Genomic DNA, 19602 nt, shown 5'->3' on the forward strand with positions numbered 1-19602 from the left:
TCTGGACCTGAACCCTGTATCTGCCTGCTGTTTTGGAAACCGATGTACCCTTCTGGTTTGGAATAAAGAGTAGTGTTTGTTCACAAGCACCAAATATATACATAAATCTCTATGGATGTATCCTATATCCAAGGACAAGAAATGAGTAATCAGCAACACTATACATGCACCAAACCTCACGCAACTGTATTTTTTTAAGATCAATATGTACATATTATATGTAATCATATATTATTTTTCCCTGAAGCTATAAATTCCATACACTCTCCTAGGACATATGAGATTTAAAGGCTATGGACACCTCTGAAATTTCTCTTTATAAAAAAAAAAAGAAAAAACTTACTTTTGCTTCTACATCCTCTACAATGTGCTTTATGAGCTCTATCTACCACCTGAGCTGGTGTGTAACCCCCTCCCTGTTTCTGTTATCTCTAAAACTGAGAGGGCAGAAAGTCTGAGTTACAGTATGTATCATATCTTTCTCTAAATAGCAGCTAAATGGTAGAATAACACTAAAGGAGAAGTCCTGGCTGTTCATCAATGTCCCATTGGCAGAGCAGGAGCCAAGCGTGGATCCCGGAGCAGTGATTCGATCTCAGCGCTGAAGAGGCACGGGGAAAGGGGAGTCTTGATGGTTTGTCATGTTCCCCCTGCCCCTGAGTTTGACATTTTTCTTTAATGCAGACAATCAGTACATTCCCTTTAAGATTTTTACATGGATAGAATGGCAACATACGTAGGTACCTGCCCACTGTTCAATAAAGAACTGCGGCACGAGATTCCCCGTGCCAGCACCCTTCTATCCATGTAAAAGTTTTGAAGCGGATGTACTGATGGAACATCCGCTTTAAAGAGGTTTTACAGTACAGTTAAAAAAATAAATAAATAAATAAACTTTGACATGAAAAACCTTGCTTGGTGTTTTATGCAGCCAATCAATAACCTCAGCAGCCTTTGCCTGCTTTACAGTCTCATAAACAATGCATGTGTTGTAACCACAAAGCTTCCACCATAGGACACCAAGTGACAAGTTTAGAGGTAAAAGTTTTTTATTTTTTCTTTATTATACCAAAGTTTCAGAATGTCCAAATTATTTATAATGACTGAAAACCCTTTAAGTTTTTTGCATTGAAAGTTATGTGACAAATGCCTGAGAGTTATACTATCATGCCATAACATGCTGTATTATGTGGCTATGCTTCCCCTAATGTGGTGCTAATTTGAAGTTGCACCAATAGCATACTTAAAGCCATTAGGACTGTATATGTCACTTTCTCTGAGATATTTTGGATATAATTCAGGCATAAAATATAATTTTCTCCAGTGTCATCAGGCTGTATAGAAAGACTGATATCAATCCAAGTCAGTGTGTTATGGCACATAAGTCACAGTCACTACAACAAACAAGTGATAAAGGCTCTTTAGATAGACAGAAGAATTACAACACTGAATAATACAGCATGATGGTAATGAGAAGAAAATCCTTCCTTCAAATGACCAATTTAACACTGTACAATAAACCACTGTATGTTTAGAATGTTACTTCTAAATGAAAGGGATCAGCTGTCAAGACACGGAGCGGGGCGTACAATACTGCTAAAAATTCCACGCACACAAGTCTTCCATTATTTTGATGTAGTTGAGAAAAAAACATTACTCGCACAGTGGTATGAAAAGATTCATTCATTTTTAGACTTGATATAGGACTTTCATTGTCGACAGACCAAATTGTGGGCAAGATGGACGCTTATCCTAATTAAACATCTATGATTCTAGAATAGTTATTTGATATATATTCCCATAGACTAATTCATTGTTCAATTTGATGCTAATGACATGAAGAAGGAAACTTCTTTGGGTTGTGATTTACTTATATAGCTAGTAACTTGTTTTATATTAAGTATACTAAAACACATCTGCATATGCATAATAAGGCCATGTTCACACGTCGTATGATCTACAAAACTTAATTGAAAAATGTAAATAAATCCTCAAAGAACATTATAAACAAACATTATAAACATAGTATACTTTCCGGTCCCCCCGTGCCCTTGTAGCACTGCTCCAGGGTCTCACTGACAACCACAGGCTTTCATTTTCATCAGCCATCCAGGTATTTCCCATACCCAGCACCTTCAGCTGCAACGTGAAAGCCCCGCTGATGGTGTGCTGTCCCAGTCACTGATTGGCTGAGCGGGCAGTCCATCAGCCAGCTATGTGATGTTGGAGTTGGAGCAGCTGTGGCGGATTTCAGTGGGACCTGGGAGAGGCGCTATGGGGATGGGTAAGTATACTTTGTTTATTAAGTTCCTGCACCCCTCGCTTCCTGTCATTTTTTTGTTTCAATGAACTTTTCCTTTAAGTATTTCCATCTCAGCTATTCTGTAACAAGTTGATCAATGAGTCAATGAGGATTGGGACACTAGGACCCCCACAATCTCAAGAATGAAGACTTGAGTCTCCCATCAGAATAAAGCAGCAGGACGCACATGAGATGGGAGTACCCCTTTAATATCCATAAAATAATTACATTGGAGTGTGAGTCCTGCTGTTGACACACATTATGAATAATGAAAATCTGTGTAAAACATATAGGAATATACAAACAGGACAAAATTAAAGAAAATTCTGTATGTCAAATGTGAATTCAAGTATACAACCAGTCTGCCAATGCTACATAGTTGTCTCCTGTCTATATAAGGTGCTGCAGTCTGTAAGGAATGAGCACCAGTCCCAGACATAGGTATATGTCAGGGAAGGAGACAGTACCACTGACCTAGGGCAATGTAAGAGATAGTCAGATAAGTCATGTACACTACAGCAATACTGACTGTCTAAAGAAATAGAGGGAATGTACCTGTCACGTATAAATTCAGTTACATGTCGAGGCAAAGCTCATAAGGTATGAAGGTCTCAGGAGGAGTGTAACACATCCACTACTGAGCATACCGCACAGTAATATCTGGTGTGTAGGCATGTATTGCAGTTGACCTTGGGAACAAAGGCAATAGAGAAATGACTGTTTATATAGAATTCATTGATGGAATAGGGATGTGCAGAAAAAACATGTAAACATTTTTTTACCATATGTCCCTCTCTGTCCCAATACAATGGCTACAACATTTTGCAGCTTTTGAAAAAGAAATGGGGGAGTGCTTTCAGACACATTCAGGATTGCAAACTTAGCTGAATACATTCCTAACGCAGTGGAAACCAAGGAAACACAGTGGAAGCCCAATTTGTTCAAAATAGCCACATGATAGCGTTATCGTTAACAATGTGCAGCTTTTGGGGAAGAAATGCAGGGGGTGGTTTCCACTGCTTTTGAAAAGCAAATGTAGCAACCTGGCTTAAAGGGAAGCAATCAGCACAACTGTGCTGATATGGTTCCCAGCAGCACAGTATATATCTACTGTGCAGCTCGCAGAGCATACCAGCCATGGCTGCAGCTGTAGCTGTACAATGCAGAAAAATATGTTTTATTAGGCCGCAGAAAGCCAGGAGAGGGGTGGCATTAGCATCCTCTCGCCCTGTCAATCATCCCCGCACTACGCGCTGACAGATAGAAAGCCGTGACTAGTAATGGGTGGCTGCCTACCCAGATATCTAGTTGCCGCCCCTCTCCTGTCCTCGCACAGCGTAATAAAACATTTCTCTATACTGTGCTGCTGGGAACCATTTCAGCACAATCAAATTATATTAAAGGACAACTCCCGTGGGACCCCCCCAAAAAAAACAAAACACAGACACACACAGACACCATACTCACCATCCCTCCGGTGACGATCGCCACTCCATTCGCCCGGCGTCCGCCTCACCGTCACCGCAGTCCACCGTCCAGCGATGTCTCTGACTTCCGGGTCCTGGGGATGGAAAAGGCTGCCAGTGCGCTTGCGCACCGGCAGCCTTTTCATTGGCTGGAGGGCATCACATGGCTTCCAGCAACCTCAGCCAATCAGGGCTGAGCAAGCTGGAAGCCATGTGATGCGCTCCAGCCAATGAAAAGTCTGCTGGTGCGCATGTGCACCAGCAGCCTTTTCCGTCCCATTCACTCTCTATGAAGACGCCGAGGAGGAAGAAGACCCGGACCGCCCCCCGGCTCTGACGTCGTCGTCACCAGATGCTGCCCGGGAGAAGAGGACCATGACGATCGTAATAGGTAATGTATATAAACTTTAACTTCCGGGCGGGGGGGTCGGGGGTCCGAAAGTGGGGGAAGGGGGCCAGACCGGGTATTTAACCACATTACAAAGTTATATAACTTTGTAATGTGTGTTAAATAAGCTAAAAAAAATTTCGTGGGAGTTGTCCTTTAAGGCTGTTTTGTTGCATTTTTTTTGTTTACATAATTAGAGCCAAACTGATTACGTGGACTCTGCATTAGTCTGCAAAACTTTAGCTGCTTAACATGTTGGTACAGTGGTACCTCGGTTCTCAAACTGCTCGGATCTCAAACTGTTCAGAACTCAAACTGTATTTTCAAGGAAAGTTTGCTTTGATTCTCAAACTCTTCCTTGTTTCTCAAACACTTTTCGGGCACCCAGGCTTGAAGTATTTGGTATCTGAACATTTTTGTGAGTGTGGATGATGGGTTGTACGTGGTGAATTTGGCAGTGGTGAGACTTCACAATCAGTACAGTATTGTATAAGACTGCTGAAGTGCATATACAGTACAGTAGTAGTACAGTCAGTGTACCACCATCTCCTATCCTTTACAGTGCTGGGGTGGGGGGGACACTATACAGTAAGGGATGGGTGAGGAGTTAGTGACTACTGTACTATAATTGCTGGCTATGTTAAATACTTCTTATGTATAATGTACTGTACAGTATAGTGCTGCTCTGCAATGTCCTGTATAGTAAAGTGCTGCTCTGTACTGTACTGTAGTGATTAAACTGGGCACTTATCAATGTAATATATGGGTACTGTAGGTAATTATTAATGGGTGCTGGAACCAATTAAACACAATTGCATTATTTCTTATGGGAAGACACTGCTCGGTTCTCAAACTGTCTTCCGAAACCAATTAAGTTCGAGAACCAAGGTACCACTGTATATGTAAAAGAGTTTTTTACACTAAAGGATAACATTGGGATAACAGCAGATTCATAACGTCAGACACATATGGAGAACATGTACAGACAGCACCTAGTGACATATTAGACAGCAAAAAAACAAATAAGTTCATTCCTATATTTTTAGACACATGGAATAAACATAATTTTTATGGGCTATACTACATGTAAGGATAAACTATTATTATATAAACCTCAATTACTTCACATTGGCACCAACTGTGTTTATGTTTTTCATTAAGAAATTATGCTTTTTTCTAAATATTAAGTGCATGTGTTTGTGTGTGTGTGTGTGTGTCTGTTTGTGTGTGTGTGTGTGTGTTTCTTTTTAATATTTCTAAGATCATGACAGAAGATTGATACAGTCATAATCCTATAATCATATTATGTATACCACATGCTTTTTGATAAGTGGCAGCTTTGTTTCCTCCATACTGAAGTTTGACATTCACACATTTGTATACTTTCATGGTCCAACAAGCATTTCATTGTTTTTTAACCTCAGACAAGGTTATGCTCTAGCACAACTGTATAGAAAGCTATATCTAAGCAACTTGTACGTCCTGTATAAAGTACACTGCCTACAACTTCATTATTAATAGCAATGAACAATGGGGGAGATTTATCAAACATGGTGTAAAATAAAACTGGCTCCCTAACAACCAATCAGATTCCACCTTTCATTTTCCAAAGAGTCTGTGAGGAATGAAAGGTGGTTTGATAAAACTTCCCCAATGTCTATATAGGTCTGTGCTACACCTGTTACACATAAGTCAGATCATTGCTACTCCACAAGGAACAGGTGACCATTTCAAGCAGCACAGACAATCTATTTTTTTTTCTCCAAGAAAGCACGTCTATATATAACAGAAATATTAACAACAACACAGCATTAGGCCCCGTTCCCACTGAGCAAAACTAGCGGAATTCCGCGGCGGAATGCCGTTAGCCTCCCGCTCATAATGGGAGTCAACGGGAGGCAAGCGCTCCTGCCCTGTCCGCGCTGAAGAATGAACATGTTCATTCTTCAGCGCGGACAGAGCAGGAGCGCGCTCCTCCCATAGACTCCCATTATAAGCGGGAGGCTAACAGCATTCCGCCGTGGACAATTCCGCCGCCGAATTCCGCTAGTTTTGCTCAGTGGAAACAGGGCCTTATGGGAGTAAAAAAAAAAAAAAAAAACATGAATAACTACAAGTGCAAGATACTTTGTAACAATTACAATGAAGAAAACAATAAATCTCAATTATTATAAGAAGTCATTGTGAGTCTTCCTGCTGCCGTAATCTGAGGCCCCATTCACACATCAGGAAAATGACGGTGGCCCAAAATAATGTTGTGTGAACATAGCCTATAGATGTATAAAGAGAAAATCAGAGCTTAGGTCAGAGCACAGCTACAATATGTTGGGTTGTGATGTTTATCATGTGACATGCAACAGTTTAATAGATATTTTGCAGACACATGCCCCATAGATCTGTGACAAAAAACATTATTTTTCTGCATGCATTCACATGGTATCAGCTTTCCACTTGGAAGCATATGATTAATTGGACGTTTGCCTAGAAAATCACTAGCTGCATTCTATAAAAAGATATTAGATAAGAATGTTGCTTTCTAGACACATGTTTTACCGCCCAAGTATAACCAACAAAAATCTTGCTTCTTTTCTTTGCTTTGGTGTTACTCATAAGTGAGAAAAACCTTACCGCTCTATGGTCTCCAACTTGTCTTTTCATCCTTGCAATGTTCCTAGCATAAAAAACAGAATACAACCAATGCTGTTCCAGCTTTTGGTGGCCAAATGTTCCAATAACTAAGCGATGTCCGAAAAAAATAAAAAATATTATTTTCCTCAAAATAGTGCTTCTCATCTGCATTACCAGATCTGTGTCTAGTATAGCAGCCCTGCCCCATTCAGTTTAGTGAATCAAGTGTACATGATAATTTTGGCTGTGGCAAGACTTCAGTGACCAAAGATCACTGAACTGTATGCGTTTCCTTTCATCAATTTCAGCATGGCCTGGTAACCACATAATGTGCATGGGGCCTCATAATTGTCCCCACAAACGTGGATTTCTGTTGTCTGAGACTTTTGTTCTTTGGGAAATAAGCCACTGCCATAGAAATCTGATGGCTGCTTTCTCTTCACTTCCCATTCAGAACACACACACACTTAGTTGAACTGGTTCACACCAGTGTTTTGGAAATTCGTCAAATTCCCATTAATTTCAGGTTTTTTTGTGCTCTTTTTGCATCACTTGTGCTCTGTTTTTATCGAATCTGTCAGTGTTCTATTTTTTTGACAGACACAAAATTTTTCATGCACAATTTTTTTTGTTCTTTCAAAAAGGCCAAACACAAACGGAAAAAAGCACATCTATTTTTTTACATTATAGTCAATGATGACAGTAGGCATTTCCGTCCATGTCTGTTTGCAAGATATCCGTCATCAGTTATTTTCACTAAGCATGCGCAGAAGTGAGAAACCAGGAAGGAATATAAACTGACATACAAACAGATGCCTATTGAAACATGCCTATTGAAACAATCGGATGTACTAAAGTCAGCTTTCTAAAGCCAAACGCAAATGGCCCAAAGGTGTAAACCTACCCTGACCACATTTTTCTGTATATTAAAACTAACCATTTACAAACTGATCCGTTAAACAGAAAGGAAAAACATGGTGTGAGCTCAGTCTAAGACCATGTTTACACATGGCAACACAGCAGCCATTCTGTGTGGCCGCTGATTGAGATGTTCATGTTACTGCAGTATTGGTCAGGTTAATATCACTTCTTTTTAAATGGAATGCAGGCACATTCGGGTTTGCCAACCAGCCAGTTAACCATAGTACATAATGTAAAGTACGGCTGGAGTTGGAGTGCGATCGGTCGCCGTGATTAAACAACGACCGTAATTGAAACTAATCCAAAAATACAGAGAGTGAACAAGGCCTAAGACTATATTTACTTCTGGTATGTTAGGAGTATTTCTCAACCTATATCACCAACCTGTACAGTGGCAAATGTTGGCAACTTGGCACAATATAAAAAAAATAATAAATATAATGTGCAGTGGATTGTTGAAACGTGGCTGATTGTTGGGACCCCCTCTGATCATAAGATCTCATCCTGTTTCAGTGAAAGGCTGTTCCGCAGCAAATTACAGTGATGCAAAGTAAACACTTTTTTTAATTATTATTTTTTTATTATTTTCTTCTACACACAGTGGATATTTTCTCAATATATCTCACAAATCTATACCATGTCAATTCATGTAATTCAGAAAAGTCAAATCCGCAATGAAATCTGCACCATGCAACTTATATATTCTATTTTTTAAGCCCATTAATAATCGTAACAGGAACATTAAGCACAATGTTCAACTAATATACAATGGCAAATATAGAGGAATAAATAGGGCCTCCATTGAAACACTTCTACATAATGTATCTTTCAGTCGCTGTGAGATGTAAAGCATTTGAAGTATCCACCCTGAGACAATTTAATGTTATATAAAACATCTAATCTTTAATAAAAACAGATTCTTTGAGTTTGGGAAGCTCCGGGCAATTGTCCTGTTTGACCTTGAAAGACACAGCACGCCAATCTTTTATTCAGGATTGTGCCATAATACACTGGGCAGGAAGTTCTGCTCAATTAATCACACAAGGACTTATTTACAAGGAGCAAAATGCCATATGAATGCAAACTAAATCTGATAGAATTATACATTTCACATATAAGTGGAGGATGAAGAAAGGCTGCTCTATTAACGCTAAACGGATACTGCCTTGTAGATGCTAAAGGCTAAATTCTTTGACCTTACAAGGCACAATTAAATTAAATGTGGTCACAAGCCTAATAGGAAATTCATAACTTTCAGAGGGTTTCTTGGGTCACAATGAGACTATGATTTAGACATCATGTTCATTTGTGCATGTGTGCATGGAGCCCATGTGGCTTAGGTATTCATATGCCGCCTCATGGTGCCTCTCATAACCATTGTATTAAAGAGAGTAGGGATGGTCCGAAACTGCCGAGGTTCGGGTTCGGGAGGACCGCCTGCAAAACTGGAATACAGCCTATGGCTTTGGCTGTGTCCCAGTTTTCCAGGCGATCCTCCCGCTGTATCCACCCTCTTCAAGAGTTCGGGTTCGTACAAACTCGAACCGCACTAGGTTCGGACCATCCCTAAAAGAGAGATTCTCCTCTTAAATCAATCCTTTCATAGAATATAAGACTTGATAGAACATATCTATTTTTTTTTCTTCCAGGTTCATATGGATTGCAACTACAGATGAGCGAAAAATTAGAGGGAAGATTTATCAAACTGGTCTAAAGTAGAGTTGCCCCTAGCAACCAATCAGATTCCACTTTTAATTCCTCACAGATTCTTTGAAAAACTAAAGGTGGAACCTCATTGATTGCTAAGGGCAACTGAGCCATTTATTTTTTTTTTTTTTCAATAATTTTTATTTAGAGAAAAAATATATAATAATAAAATAGTTAAAATCAGGGAGTGGCACAAAATACATACAGATCGAAAGGGATATAATGGCGATTCATAAACATTTCCATTAATCAGTATTCAATACACCCACATACAAATAACATCTTATTCATTTGCTGTAAATCTTTTAGCAAATCCTACCAGTCTAACCAGACATATTCCAGGATTCATATCAAGAATTTTGTTGCAGGTTTACTGATAGACGCCACCCTTATTTAATATGAGATCTGCCCCAATACATGATTTAACCTAAACTAATCCATATATACACCTACCAAGCCATCCAGGATCTATTCAATAAACCTACAGCCCCCCCCCCCCCCCAACCTACAAGGCCGTCGCTGCAGAGGGAAAAGAAAGAAAAAAAAGAAATGATTAATCACTTTGCCTCTATCTTCCCAACATTTTTTGGTAGTTCTTCTTGCCTTTATTTGTCTGAGAATAATAAATTTTCTCGTAGGAGTGAATATTATTAATAACCGCTAACCATTCATTTAACCTCGGTCTGTCCTCTGAAATCCAATGCCTCATTATTACTACTCGAGCAGCCATCAACTGAGCCAATTCTTCTTTACACCAGTTTGATAAATCTCCCCCTAGGTTAGCAAATTTTACATCAAACATTAACTGAACCTTAACAAACCGCACTAAAACAGCTAAACAACTGAGCAACTATTGCACCAAAACTGTTTTGGTGCAATAGTTACCTGTCCACGCTTCCCCAGTGTCCTCTTCTGTGCCTACAATGTCCTCTTAAAAAAACTTTCCAGCCAATTACTGACTAAAATGGGACAGCGGCAGCCAGTGATTGGCTGAGGGCACTGTCACTCTCCAGACAAGGGTGACAGCCCACTCAGCCAATCACCGGCCGCGGCGCTGTCCCATCTGTCAGTAACTGACTGAGACGGGACAGTCAATCAGTCACTGACCGAGGCGGGACAGCACTGCGGCCATTGATTGACTGAGCAGGCTGTCACTCTGCCAAGCTCCATAGGGTTTCAGCTGGCAAACATTGCCCAGGCTACTGAATCACAGCATAGGTAAAAACCATGTAATAAACAAAGGAAACAATTGAATTCAACATAAAGTGATACTTCCCATACTTTTATGTCAACCCAATTACAACAATTGTTGATACAGATGGGAATACTCCTTCAAGACCTCTATAGAGATAATGCTGCAATTTTGGATTTTAATTTGCAGTTGACAGATGAACATTAAACTTTTCCTACAAGCGAAGGCTTCCCAAATCAAAGTAAAATGATTATTTCTGTTTTTAAACAGTTAATGTAAATAGCAAAACAAAAATTGATAGAGAATTTACACAAACAATTCAGACAAAAATAAAATGAGAAATTGCTTCAGGACTGCTGCGAGGTCTAAACTTAGGTGTGATAAGTATTTTGTTTGTCTAGATTTTTGACCTCGCTGACAGGAAGGAGAGATCTTGACAATGGTGGGAAATACCATGTTTCTCTTAAAAATAAAAAAGGATCTTATTTTTTCCCTCCCTTAAAAATGGGCTAGGGCTTATTTCTAGGATGGTTTTTAAGTTCACACACTGTATTTGGTTGTAAAACAACGGCTGCTTTTAATCCAAGATCTGTCCTGGGGTCAGTTCGGCAGGAGATGCAGTTATTGTCCTAAAAAACAACTATTAAACTGGCAGCCCCGTGCCCAACGGACGGGGCTTAGAATGTCTATGCATTAGGCTGGCACAACCTCTCTGTCCCTCCTTCCCGCCCTCTTCATCATTAGGAATGCCCCAGGCAGATTGTCTCCTATTCATCATCTGTGAGCTGTGTGAATACTGAACATGGGCTGGATCGTTAAGGCACCTGTGCAGTGTTCAGCATGGAGAAAATGTTCCAGTGGCATTCCTAATGATGAAGAGGGTGGGGAGGAGGGACGGAGGGGTGGTGCAAAGTAAGGGCACAGATACTCCCGTTAGGCATGGGGCTGCAAGATTAAAGGCTGTTTTTTAGGACAATAACTGCATAACCTGCCGAACGGACCCCAGGACAGATCTTGGATTAAAAGCAGCTATCCGAAGGTACAAGTGGTTTGGGGGGGTCAGATTGTGGGTAGAGAGTCGCTTTAACTCAGTGCTCAGTTACATTAAAATAAATAGGACAATGGCTGTAGTGAATACACCTTGTATACACTACAAGCACTGTTCACTGCCGCTGCAGAAAATATGTGACAGGCCTATTTTGTGCATCCGCAGTTCGGTGAACAGTAAGCGTAGGAAAAAAAGGCTGTGCTCACAGTGTGAAGTACAGCTGTACAGCAGCCGTACTCTACACTGTGGTCAATTGGGGTGCCTGCATTCCAATTAAAATCAAATGATGTTCATGTGGCCAATACTGCAGTATTGGCCGGGTAAACATGTAAGACAAATAACAGCTGCTGTTACCCAGTGTGAACATGGCCTAAGAGTGCCTTCACGCATATCATTTTGCAGCGAAACCTGCTGCAATACTCATGGCTTACTTAACTCTGCCAGGTAAAGAAGCGAATGCATTATGTGTCTATGCTCCAGCTCGCTTCTCCGGGTCCCGGGTCACTGACATTCTACTCAGCCAATCAGTGGCTGCATTGGGAAAGCGCACTAATTGGCTGAGCAGAATGTCAGTGACCCAGGAGCCCGAAAAACAAGCTGCAGTGTGGACAGGTAATGTATATGCTTGTTAGCCAGGCAGCTGCTGAATTAAGTAGGCTGCAGCTACTGTACATTCTCAGTGGAATAAAAATCCGCTGTGAGAATGTAGAGCCCATAGGCCATAACAGTATCACAGTGGATTTTGCTGCAGAACTCGCAGCATGAAATCCGATACTGTACATGTGAGGGCACCTTTATACTTCACAGAGCTTTTTCTTTATAATTCATGTTGTCTGGGGATAGAGATGAGTGAATTTATTCACAAATTCGTAGATTTGGCCTGAATCTGTGTATCTGAATCTGAATCTGTATCTGAATAATTCTTAAACAATTATTTTCAGGGTAATGCAAAATATACAGTATGTGAAATCTGTATAACATTTCATTATAGAGAGATTAGGCTTTATCTACACATTGGACCCCCCCCCCCCTTATTAATTTGAAAGCTTTACTCTATGTACATGGTGTTGCAACAAATGTGACATGCATATTCTTTACAGAATTTCTGTTTATAATACCAGGAAATCTAGTGATTTCCCCCTGTAAATTCTCATATATACAGCACTAGTCAGAGACGTATTGTTTAACCACCAGCATCAGAGTTTGTTCCTTTTTTGTAACAGGAAACAGAGTTTTATCAACAGACAGCAGTTTCTCCAGTCTGCTGCATTCTGTCTAAATCATAGTATTTTCTTTATATACAGACAAGAATTTTGACTTTCACAAGTTTGTGTGGTTATGTCAGATTGAAGTTTTGTATTTGGTCAGTTTTAGTTTACCCCTTTTGGTCTGTAGAAAGAAGCATTTCCTGGTGAGGCCTACCAGACATCAACCTATAACTTATTTTACATAGATACTGCATCTCTACTGCACCTAGTATACACTATACATACAGCATTTCACTTTGGAGACAACATTGGTCTTGCACACACAATATTTTAATAGTATGAACATAAGCTATGGGATCTCACTGCATCTCTGAATTCTGAGAGACATCCAGATTTCCGAAATTCATCATGTAAGGCCCCCTTACACAAAGTGATAATCAGGCTGATTTATGGTTTGTGTAATAAACACAACGATCAAACAATGACAATGATCATCAGCTGTTCGTATGTGTTGGTCTGACCTAAAATCATCGGCCGCCGACCGTCGATTTGTGTAATGACAATGTGCGGAAGACAGCTTATGAGTCTGTAAAGAATATAATAAAGTTCATACATTACGTCTCCACACTCCCAGTGTCTTCCTGACTTCTCCCCACAGCCTCTGCTGCAACTTCAGAGCAGTCTCTGCCGCGACCAGTGATTGGCTGAGCGGGCTGTCACTTAAGAGACCAGCTCTGAAGTTGCACCGTAGGCTGCAGAGAGAAGACAGGAACACACCGGAAGCGTGGACAGGTAAAGTATGAACTTTATTATTACACTTTTAAAGCAAGGCCACCAATGTCTGTGCACCCCTTGCTGCACGATAATCGAGCCATGTGATAGGTTCAGTAAAAAAGTGCAGATCTAGCAGATTGACACTCATTAAATATATTGATCGAGCTGTGTAATGCGGTTGTGGTGGTTGGCAACAGGGATGAGGGTCTCCCAAGTTGGCAACTACAAGAAATGATGAAGGTGTAGGCATAGGACCTAATGGGACCTAGTACTGGCAAGGATATGTGTAGGGTAATACTGGTTCCCTGCTGCCACACTGAGAGGGAGGTCTAGCAATACTATAAAAGTGACAGTATTGGAGAAGGTAGGCTTAGTTTTGAACATCAGGGTGTTGGCTTGACTCTTTGCAGAAGAGGCAGGAGGACTGGATGCTGATATGCTGAAAACTGGGAGACACATGTAAAGTTTGCATGTAAAGAAGGGTAACCCAAAACTCGCATGTAAAGAAGGGTAACCCAAAACTTGCAAGTAAAGAAGGGTAACCCATCAAAAGAGTGATTCTTCACAGGAAAAGACACAGTTCTACCTACATCTGGAAAACATGACGTGAACAATAAGCTTGCAGAAAAGTCCATTTCTATTACCTGAGGCTAGATAGGAACTGGTTGTGGGAATAGATTGCGTGTAGTATAATGTGTAAACTCCTGCTAAAGAAATGTAGGCTGAATACACTGTGAGAGAGTGGCTTGTTTAGAGGAATCACTGGGGCTATGGGACTAGTCAGCCTGATATAAGTAACCTGTAGGGGGGGGGGGGGGGGTGAATGGTGGCATGTTCAAAGCTAGGCTAAACAGTAAATAGGCCCTATTCAGGAGCTAAGTCCTGGTGGGGTGGTGGACAGCTGAAGTATGATTCTGCTTTCAGTGAAAAGTTAGGCCTCATGGAGTGACCAGGGTAGTAGGCCTCCTTGGGATAATCCTGGAAGTAATCCTCATTCACCAATGCTGGAATGTGTATAACTGGGAAAGTACTTACTGTTATTATATCTTTTGATTTTTTAGTGTTTGTAAGGACCTAGTAGGAATATGTTTATTAGGAGGGAAAGCAACTATTTGCACTTACTGCATTAAATCCATAAGTACAGTAAGTAATTTCATGTAAGTTATAGTGCATTAGAAAACATTGTGTGCGTTATCATGAAACATAGCAAACAGAAATAAGTGAACATATAGTAATAACAAAGTGAATACCATAATTCCAATAGCTCAGCAATCAGCTTATCAGCTGTCTTTTAACTCAGTGCTTGTCTGCTACGGGTGCCTGGAAAAGCTCGATCCAGTCGTGGGAAACTGCTCCTGGTTTTCCAGGACTGGATGCTGCTCCAGGTAAAAGGCAGCCAGCTGATAAGCCGACTGATGTATATTCACTCGTCTCTAATAACAAAATATACCAAATGAAATACACCAAAATCTAATGTCATCACTTTAATGATACAGGTACATTATGATGCAGAAAACCGCTATCTGTGATGAACAAAAAACTCTGCATTTACAATAAAGTCATAAAGGAATCCTTTCAATGCCATACATAACCTTCAAATGTCAAGTTTACCACCGATATAAACATCTAGGTGTAACTGTGATAATATAACACAGAATATTCTAAATGACAGTATTCTATAAATAGGGCTCAAATCACACTTGATTTAGTGTGTACACCTGGTGATAAATATTAGATACATTTTTGGACACACACACACAGATGTATGCAATGGTGTAATATAATTAAAAAATCATATATAGTGCAAAATACCTTTTTTTATATTTGATGTCCTGTAGTTAAAAGCATAGCTTACTACAATTTCCATTACACACACACACACACACACACACACACACAAAACTGTATGCCAACCCATACCAGGCTGACATATGCCAAAAGAACACTCTTTTTGGCATATGTCCAGCCCTCTTAAGGCTATAGATATGCCATGTTGCAACCATTCGAAAATCTTGTATGTTCAATGAACCTCTTTATTTTCATAAACAGCTAGAGATGAACCAACCACGTGATTCACCAACCTGGCACATGGGTTTATGCACAGATCCACTAGTCCATAGGCAACTAGAGGTAACCTAACAACTTCATGCGATTCACTGATCTGCCACAAGAATGAATCCACCTTAGGTTACAATCAGTACCCTCCTATTACTATACTTTTAAATAGAATAAACAATATACAGTAATTGCAAGCCTGGCAACGCCAATGCACTCTTATGGAGACACCAGTTTGGGAGAATCCACATTACTTTTCTAGAAACTATTAGGATTACAAGACAAGAAACATGGATCAATCTAACTTTAACAAATATTAGAAACACCTTCCCTACAATTCTTTATAAAAGGTCACTTAGGTGTACTAAAGATAGAGGTTACCATTAATAATTTTAACATAGCTATTGTATTGTATTTAAAATTGCTGTCGTGTGTGTGTGTGTGTGTGTTAATCCTTATGTGACCTTATGTGATATTGTTTATGATAAATAATAAATATTATGAGATATAATAAATATTTACAGTAAAACACATTGCATGTTAGTAAATACACAATAACAGGACAGTGTTCTCATAACCAAAGTATCAGCCTAGTCTCCTATCCCATCCTATAATACTTACTACAGACATATCCCAGCAGTGACTTATAGGAGCAGACCCCGGCAGGGAGTTACTGTGAGAGCAGACAGAGTCCTGTCTCAGGCAGCACATTCCCCACCTAGGTGCCTCTTCTCACTGTCTACAAGTGTCACATTACCGCAAGGCAACTTCTCCTTCTTTCAACAACCGAACTGTAGGTCGCCAGTCATATGCCCAGGGCAAGACACACAAAGAGAGGGTCAGTGCCAGTCACTCACCCACGTATTGTAGAGAGTCAGGGGTGCAGCAGAGGATCAGGGTCCAGAGTAATGTAAGGGGCTGTACCGCAGCCACAGCCATTCTCCCGGCCTCATAGAAAGCTACAGCTGGAAGGAGCAATCCAGAAAGTTTCTTTAGTTGAGTTCTTCTCTGTTTCCCCTGTGCTGGGACTGAGCAGCCAGCAGCCCTCCCTGCATTCCTATGGGCACCGTTGGCTGCCTGCAACCTCTGTGACTCACACACCAGCAAGTCCTGGGGAAACAGGAAATCTTCAACTTCACAAACAGCTGTGCTGCTGGGCCTCTCTACTTCTTTTTTTTTTTTTTTCTTAAAAACCTCACCCAGTTGCTGTCAGTCATATGACATAAGCCAGCCCCCTCTGCCTCATGTTACAACTTCTTACTATTGTGGAGTGGTTTTCTTCAGGCTATAATCCTGTCATAAGGGGACTGTCACTTTTTACTTAAAGTTATACACTGGGTTTAGTCCTGGACCTTTATGTACAAGCAGATGTGTGTTGCTCTTTTGATCTGAGCATTACATTTTTAGCATCGTGAATTTCAAAGGGTTCTGTATTGTTTATATGCACTTTAAGGCTATGTTCACACTACATAAGTTTCGCAGAAATCATGGCTGTTGTTTCAACGGCCGTGATTTCTGCTGTACTTACGTAGTGCTACAGGCTGAGGGAATCTCGGCTGGAGTGTATATAAATAGTATACACTCTGGCCTGTAGAAAACATGTCAGTTTTCTGCTGCCGCTATTCAGTTAATAGCGGCCGCAGAAAACCCTGTCAGTGCACACAATGGAGCGAGTGGCTCCGGCCGTTCGCTTTATTCTGTGCTGTGGGGAGTTCTGATGCGGGCGCACGGATGCGCTCGCATCAGAACTCAGTACTGCAGTACCGGCTGGGATGATCTTTTCTGAGACCGGACGTTCCGTGACCCAGCCGGGTCACAGAACGGCCAGTCTCATACGACGTGTGATCATAGCCTAAGGTTGTGTTGTAATTTTGAGTATATACATCCCATGGTGTGCATCTTCAGGGAAGTTTATACAGTATGCCCATATAGCCACTTATATAGTCATATACTGTATAGATTCTCTATAAACATTTGTAGAGGTTACTATGTATGTATGGATTTGATAGGGGGGAGGGGGTATGTATGTGCCAAGACTTTTTAGGCTTCTGAGTATGTATTGAATGCTGTGTACACATACAACTTGTATAGGATGCTATATACGTACGTATATACACATGCATAGTATTCCGCTTAAAGGAGAATTTGTGAAATTCCAGACAGGTAGGCAGGCGGGAAGGGATGTAGGAACTTAAATTATATTTATTCACTCCCATGCCTCTGTAGCGCCGCTCCCAGGTCCTCCTTATGTCATTTTGGCTGTAATCCAGTGTCCCACCCCAGTCACTGATTGGTTGAACAGGCAATTTCTCAGCCGGATAAGTGATAATGCAGCTGGAGGAGCTGGAGGAGGCCGCTGGCTGTCAGCTGGACCCAGGAGTGGCGCTACAGGGCACAAGGATGTGTAAGTATATTTTGTTCATTATTTTCCCTCACAGCAGTGTGGACTATATTTTGTGTTTCTAAGCAAAAAAAACAGGCATTGGCACCACCGAGATCAAAAATGTGCACTGTATAAAATATAATCTATTGTTCCAGTAAATCATGGTAGCAGGTCGGGAGACGCAGTTCCTGGGTAGATGGGGTAACAGCTGTTTCACAGTGTGTACAGCTTTAAAAAAAGGGGAAATTTTGGCAGCACATCTATGACTCTGTTTACACTGCAGGTTGCACTCTGCTTGTGGCTTAAGTACAGACAAAAAACAAAAGGTGCAACAGCAACCCACAGGTGTAAGGGCTTACCGTATATACTCCTCCCAGCGAACACACGGTAAACACCTACTCTGTAGAAATTTTGGCAGCACATCTATGACTCGCTGCTTGTGGCTTAAAGTGACACTGTCACCCCCTTTTGGGCTTTACACACTTTAGCCGGTGAGTGCCACAGTTTTTTCTTCATTACCTGCATATCTTGTGTTTAGTAACAACTAGTGCTTTAAGGGGTTATCCAGTGCTACAAAAACATGGCCACTTTCCCCCTACTGTTGTCTCCAGTTTGGGTGGGGTTTTGAAACTCAGTTCCATTGAAGTAAATGGAGCTTAATTGTAAACCGCACCTGAACTGGAGACAACAGTAGGGGCAAAAGTGGCCATGTTTTTGTAGCGCTGGATAACCCCTTTAATGGTTTATTAAACATCTAGTAACTCATTACTTTGAGCCAAAGCCCTTTTTAGGCTATGTTTACACTTCAGGATTTTCATGATCATGATCTACAGCCATTATTAAGAAATGAAAGATGTCTTTTTGTTCGCTGTCGCGAATGACAGCCGCAAAATTTTGAAGTGTGAACAAAGCCATACACCGCTATCCAAATCACTTTTATGCAGCCTAACAGCAGCAGTTCGAGAACAGCCGCAATCTGTAATTGTAGTCTTATGCAGTGGCTGAAAGTGGGCTGTGTGTTCGCCTACTGTTATAGACTTCAGTTCCTGTTCAAAGGTCAGTCTAACCTCATAAAGGTCCCCATTTCACCTAATACATTATCTGGGTTCTTTAGGAGCATACTTCAGTACTGTCACTGATACGAGGGGCTGCTGATAAGTCTTTGGCTTTACCCAGAAAGAAACGAGATAGGAAAATGAAATTTTTTCCACATACTCTCCACTGATGTCAACACGTTTTACATCCCTAATCCAATTTCTGTAAGTTTTGCAAAAGGAAGGATTTTGGTTGTGCCAATCATCTCTAGCAGCCATGGCATCAGAAATGGTGTAAAATTTGTTACCCTTGAGGTGTTTCTTTGGGTTTGGAAACAGATGATAGAGGAAGCTAGATCTGGTGAATAACGTAGGTGGTCAACCAGCTGGAAGACTAGCTCCACCAGTTTTGCCGTGGTCACTTGTGCAGTGTGAGGGGAGGCGTTATCTTGCAGGAACAAGGTTCCTTTGGACCGCCTTTTGGCCTTCAGAGCTG

The 19602-nt window shown here is 40.9% G+C and overlaps 1 protein-coding gene across 2 annotated transcripts in view; it reads right to left on the reverse strand.

Annotated features, from left to right (window-relative positions):
- Positions 1-16824, reverse strand: part of TGFBR2 (transforming growth factor beta receptor 2) — a 59795-nt gene extending 42971 nt beyond the window's left edge. For both annotated transcript variants that reach the window (XR_011361728.1, XM_069958636.1), the window contains exon 1: positions 16547-16824. Coding sequence is in view for 1 of the 2 variants with exons in the window: in XM_069958636.1 (XP_069814737.1) it covers positions 16547-16628 (82 nt within the window). In the remaining variant the exon portion in view is untranslated. The remainder of the gene's footprint in view (positions 1-16546) is intronic.
- Positions 16825-19602: the final 2778 nt, after the last annotated feature.

This window comes from Dendropsophus ebraccatus, chromosome 2, assembly GCF_027789765.1.
Source record: "Dendropsophus ebraccatus isolate aDenEbr1 chromosome 2, aDenEbr1.pat, whole genome shotgun sequence".
In the NCBI taxonomy this organism is placed as follows: domain Eukaryota; kingdom Metazoa; phylum Chordata; class Amphibia; order Anura; family Hylidae; genus Dendropsophus; species Dendropsophus ebraccatus.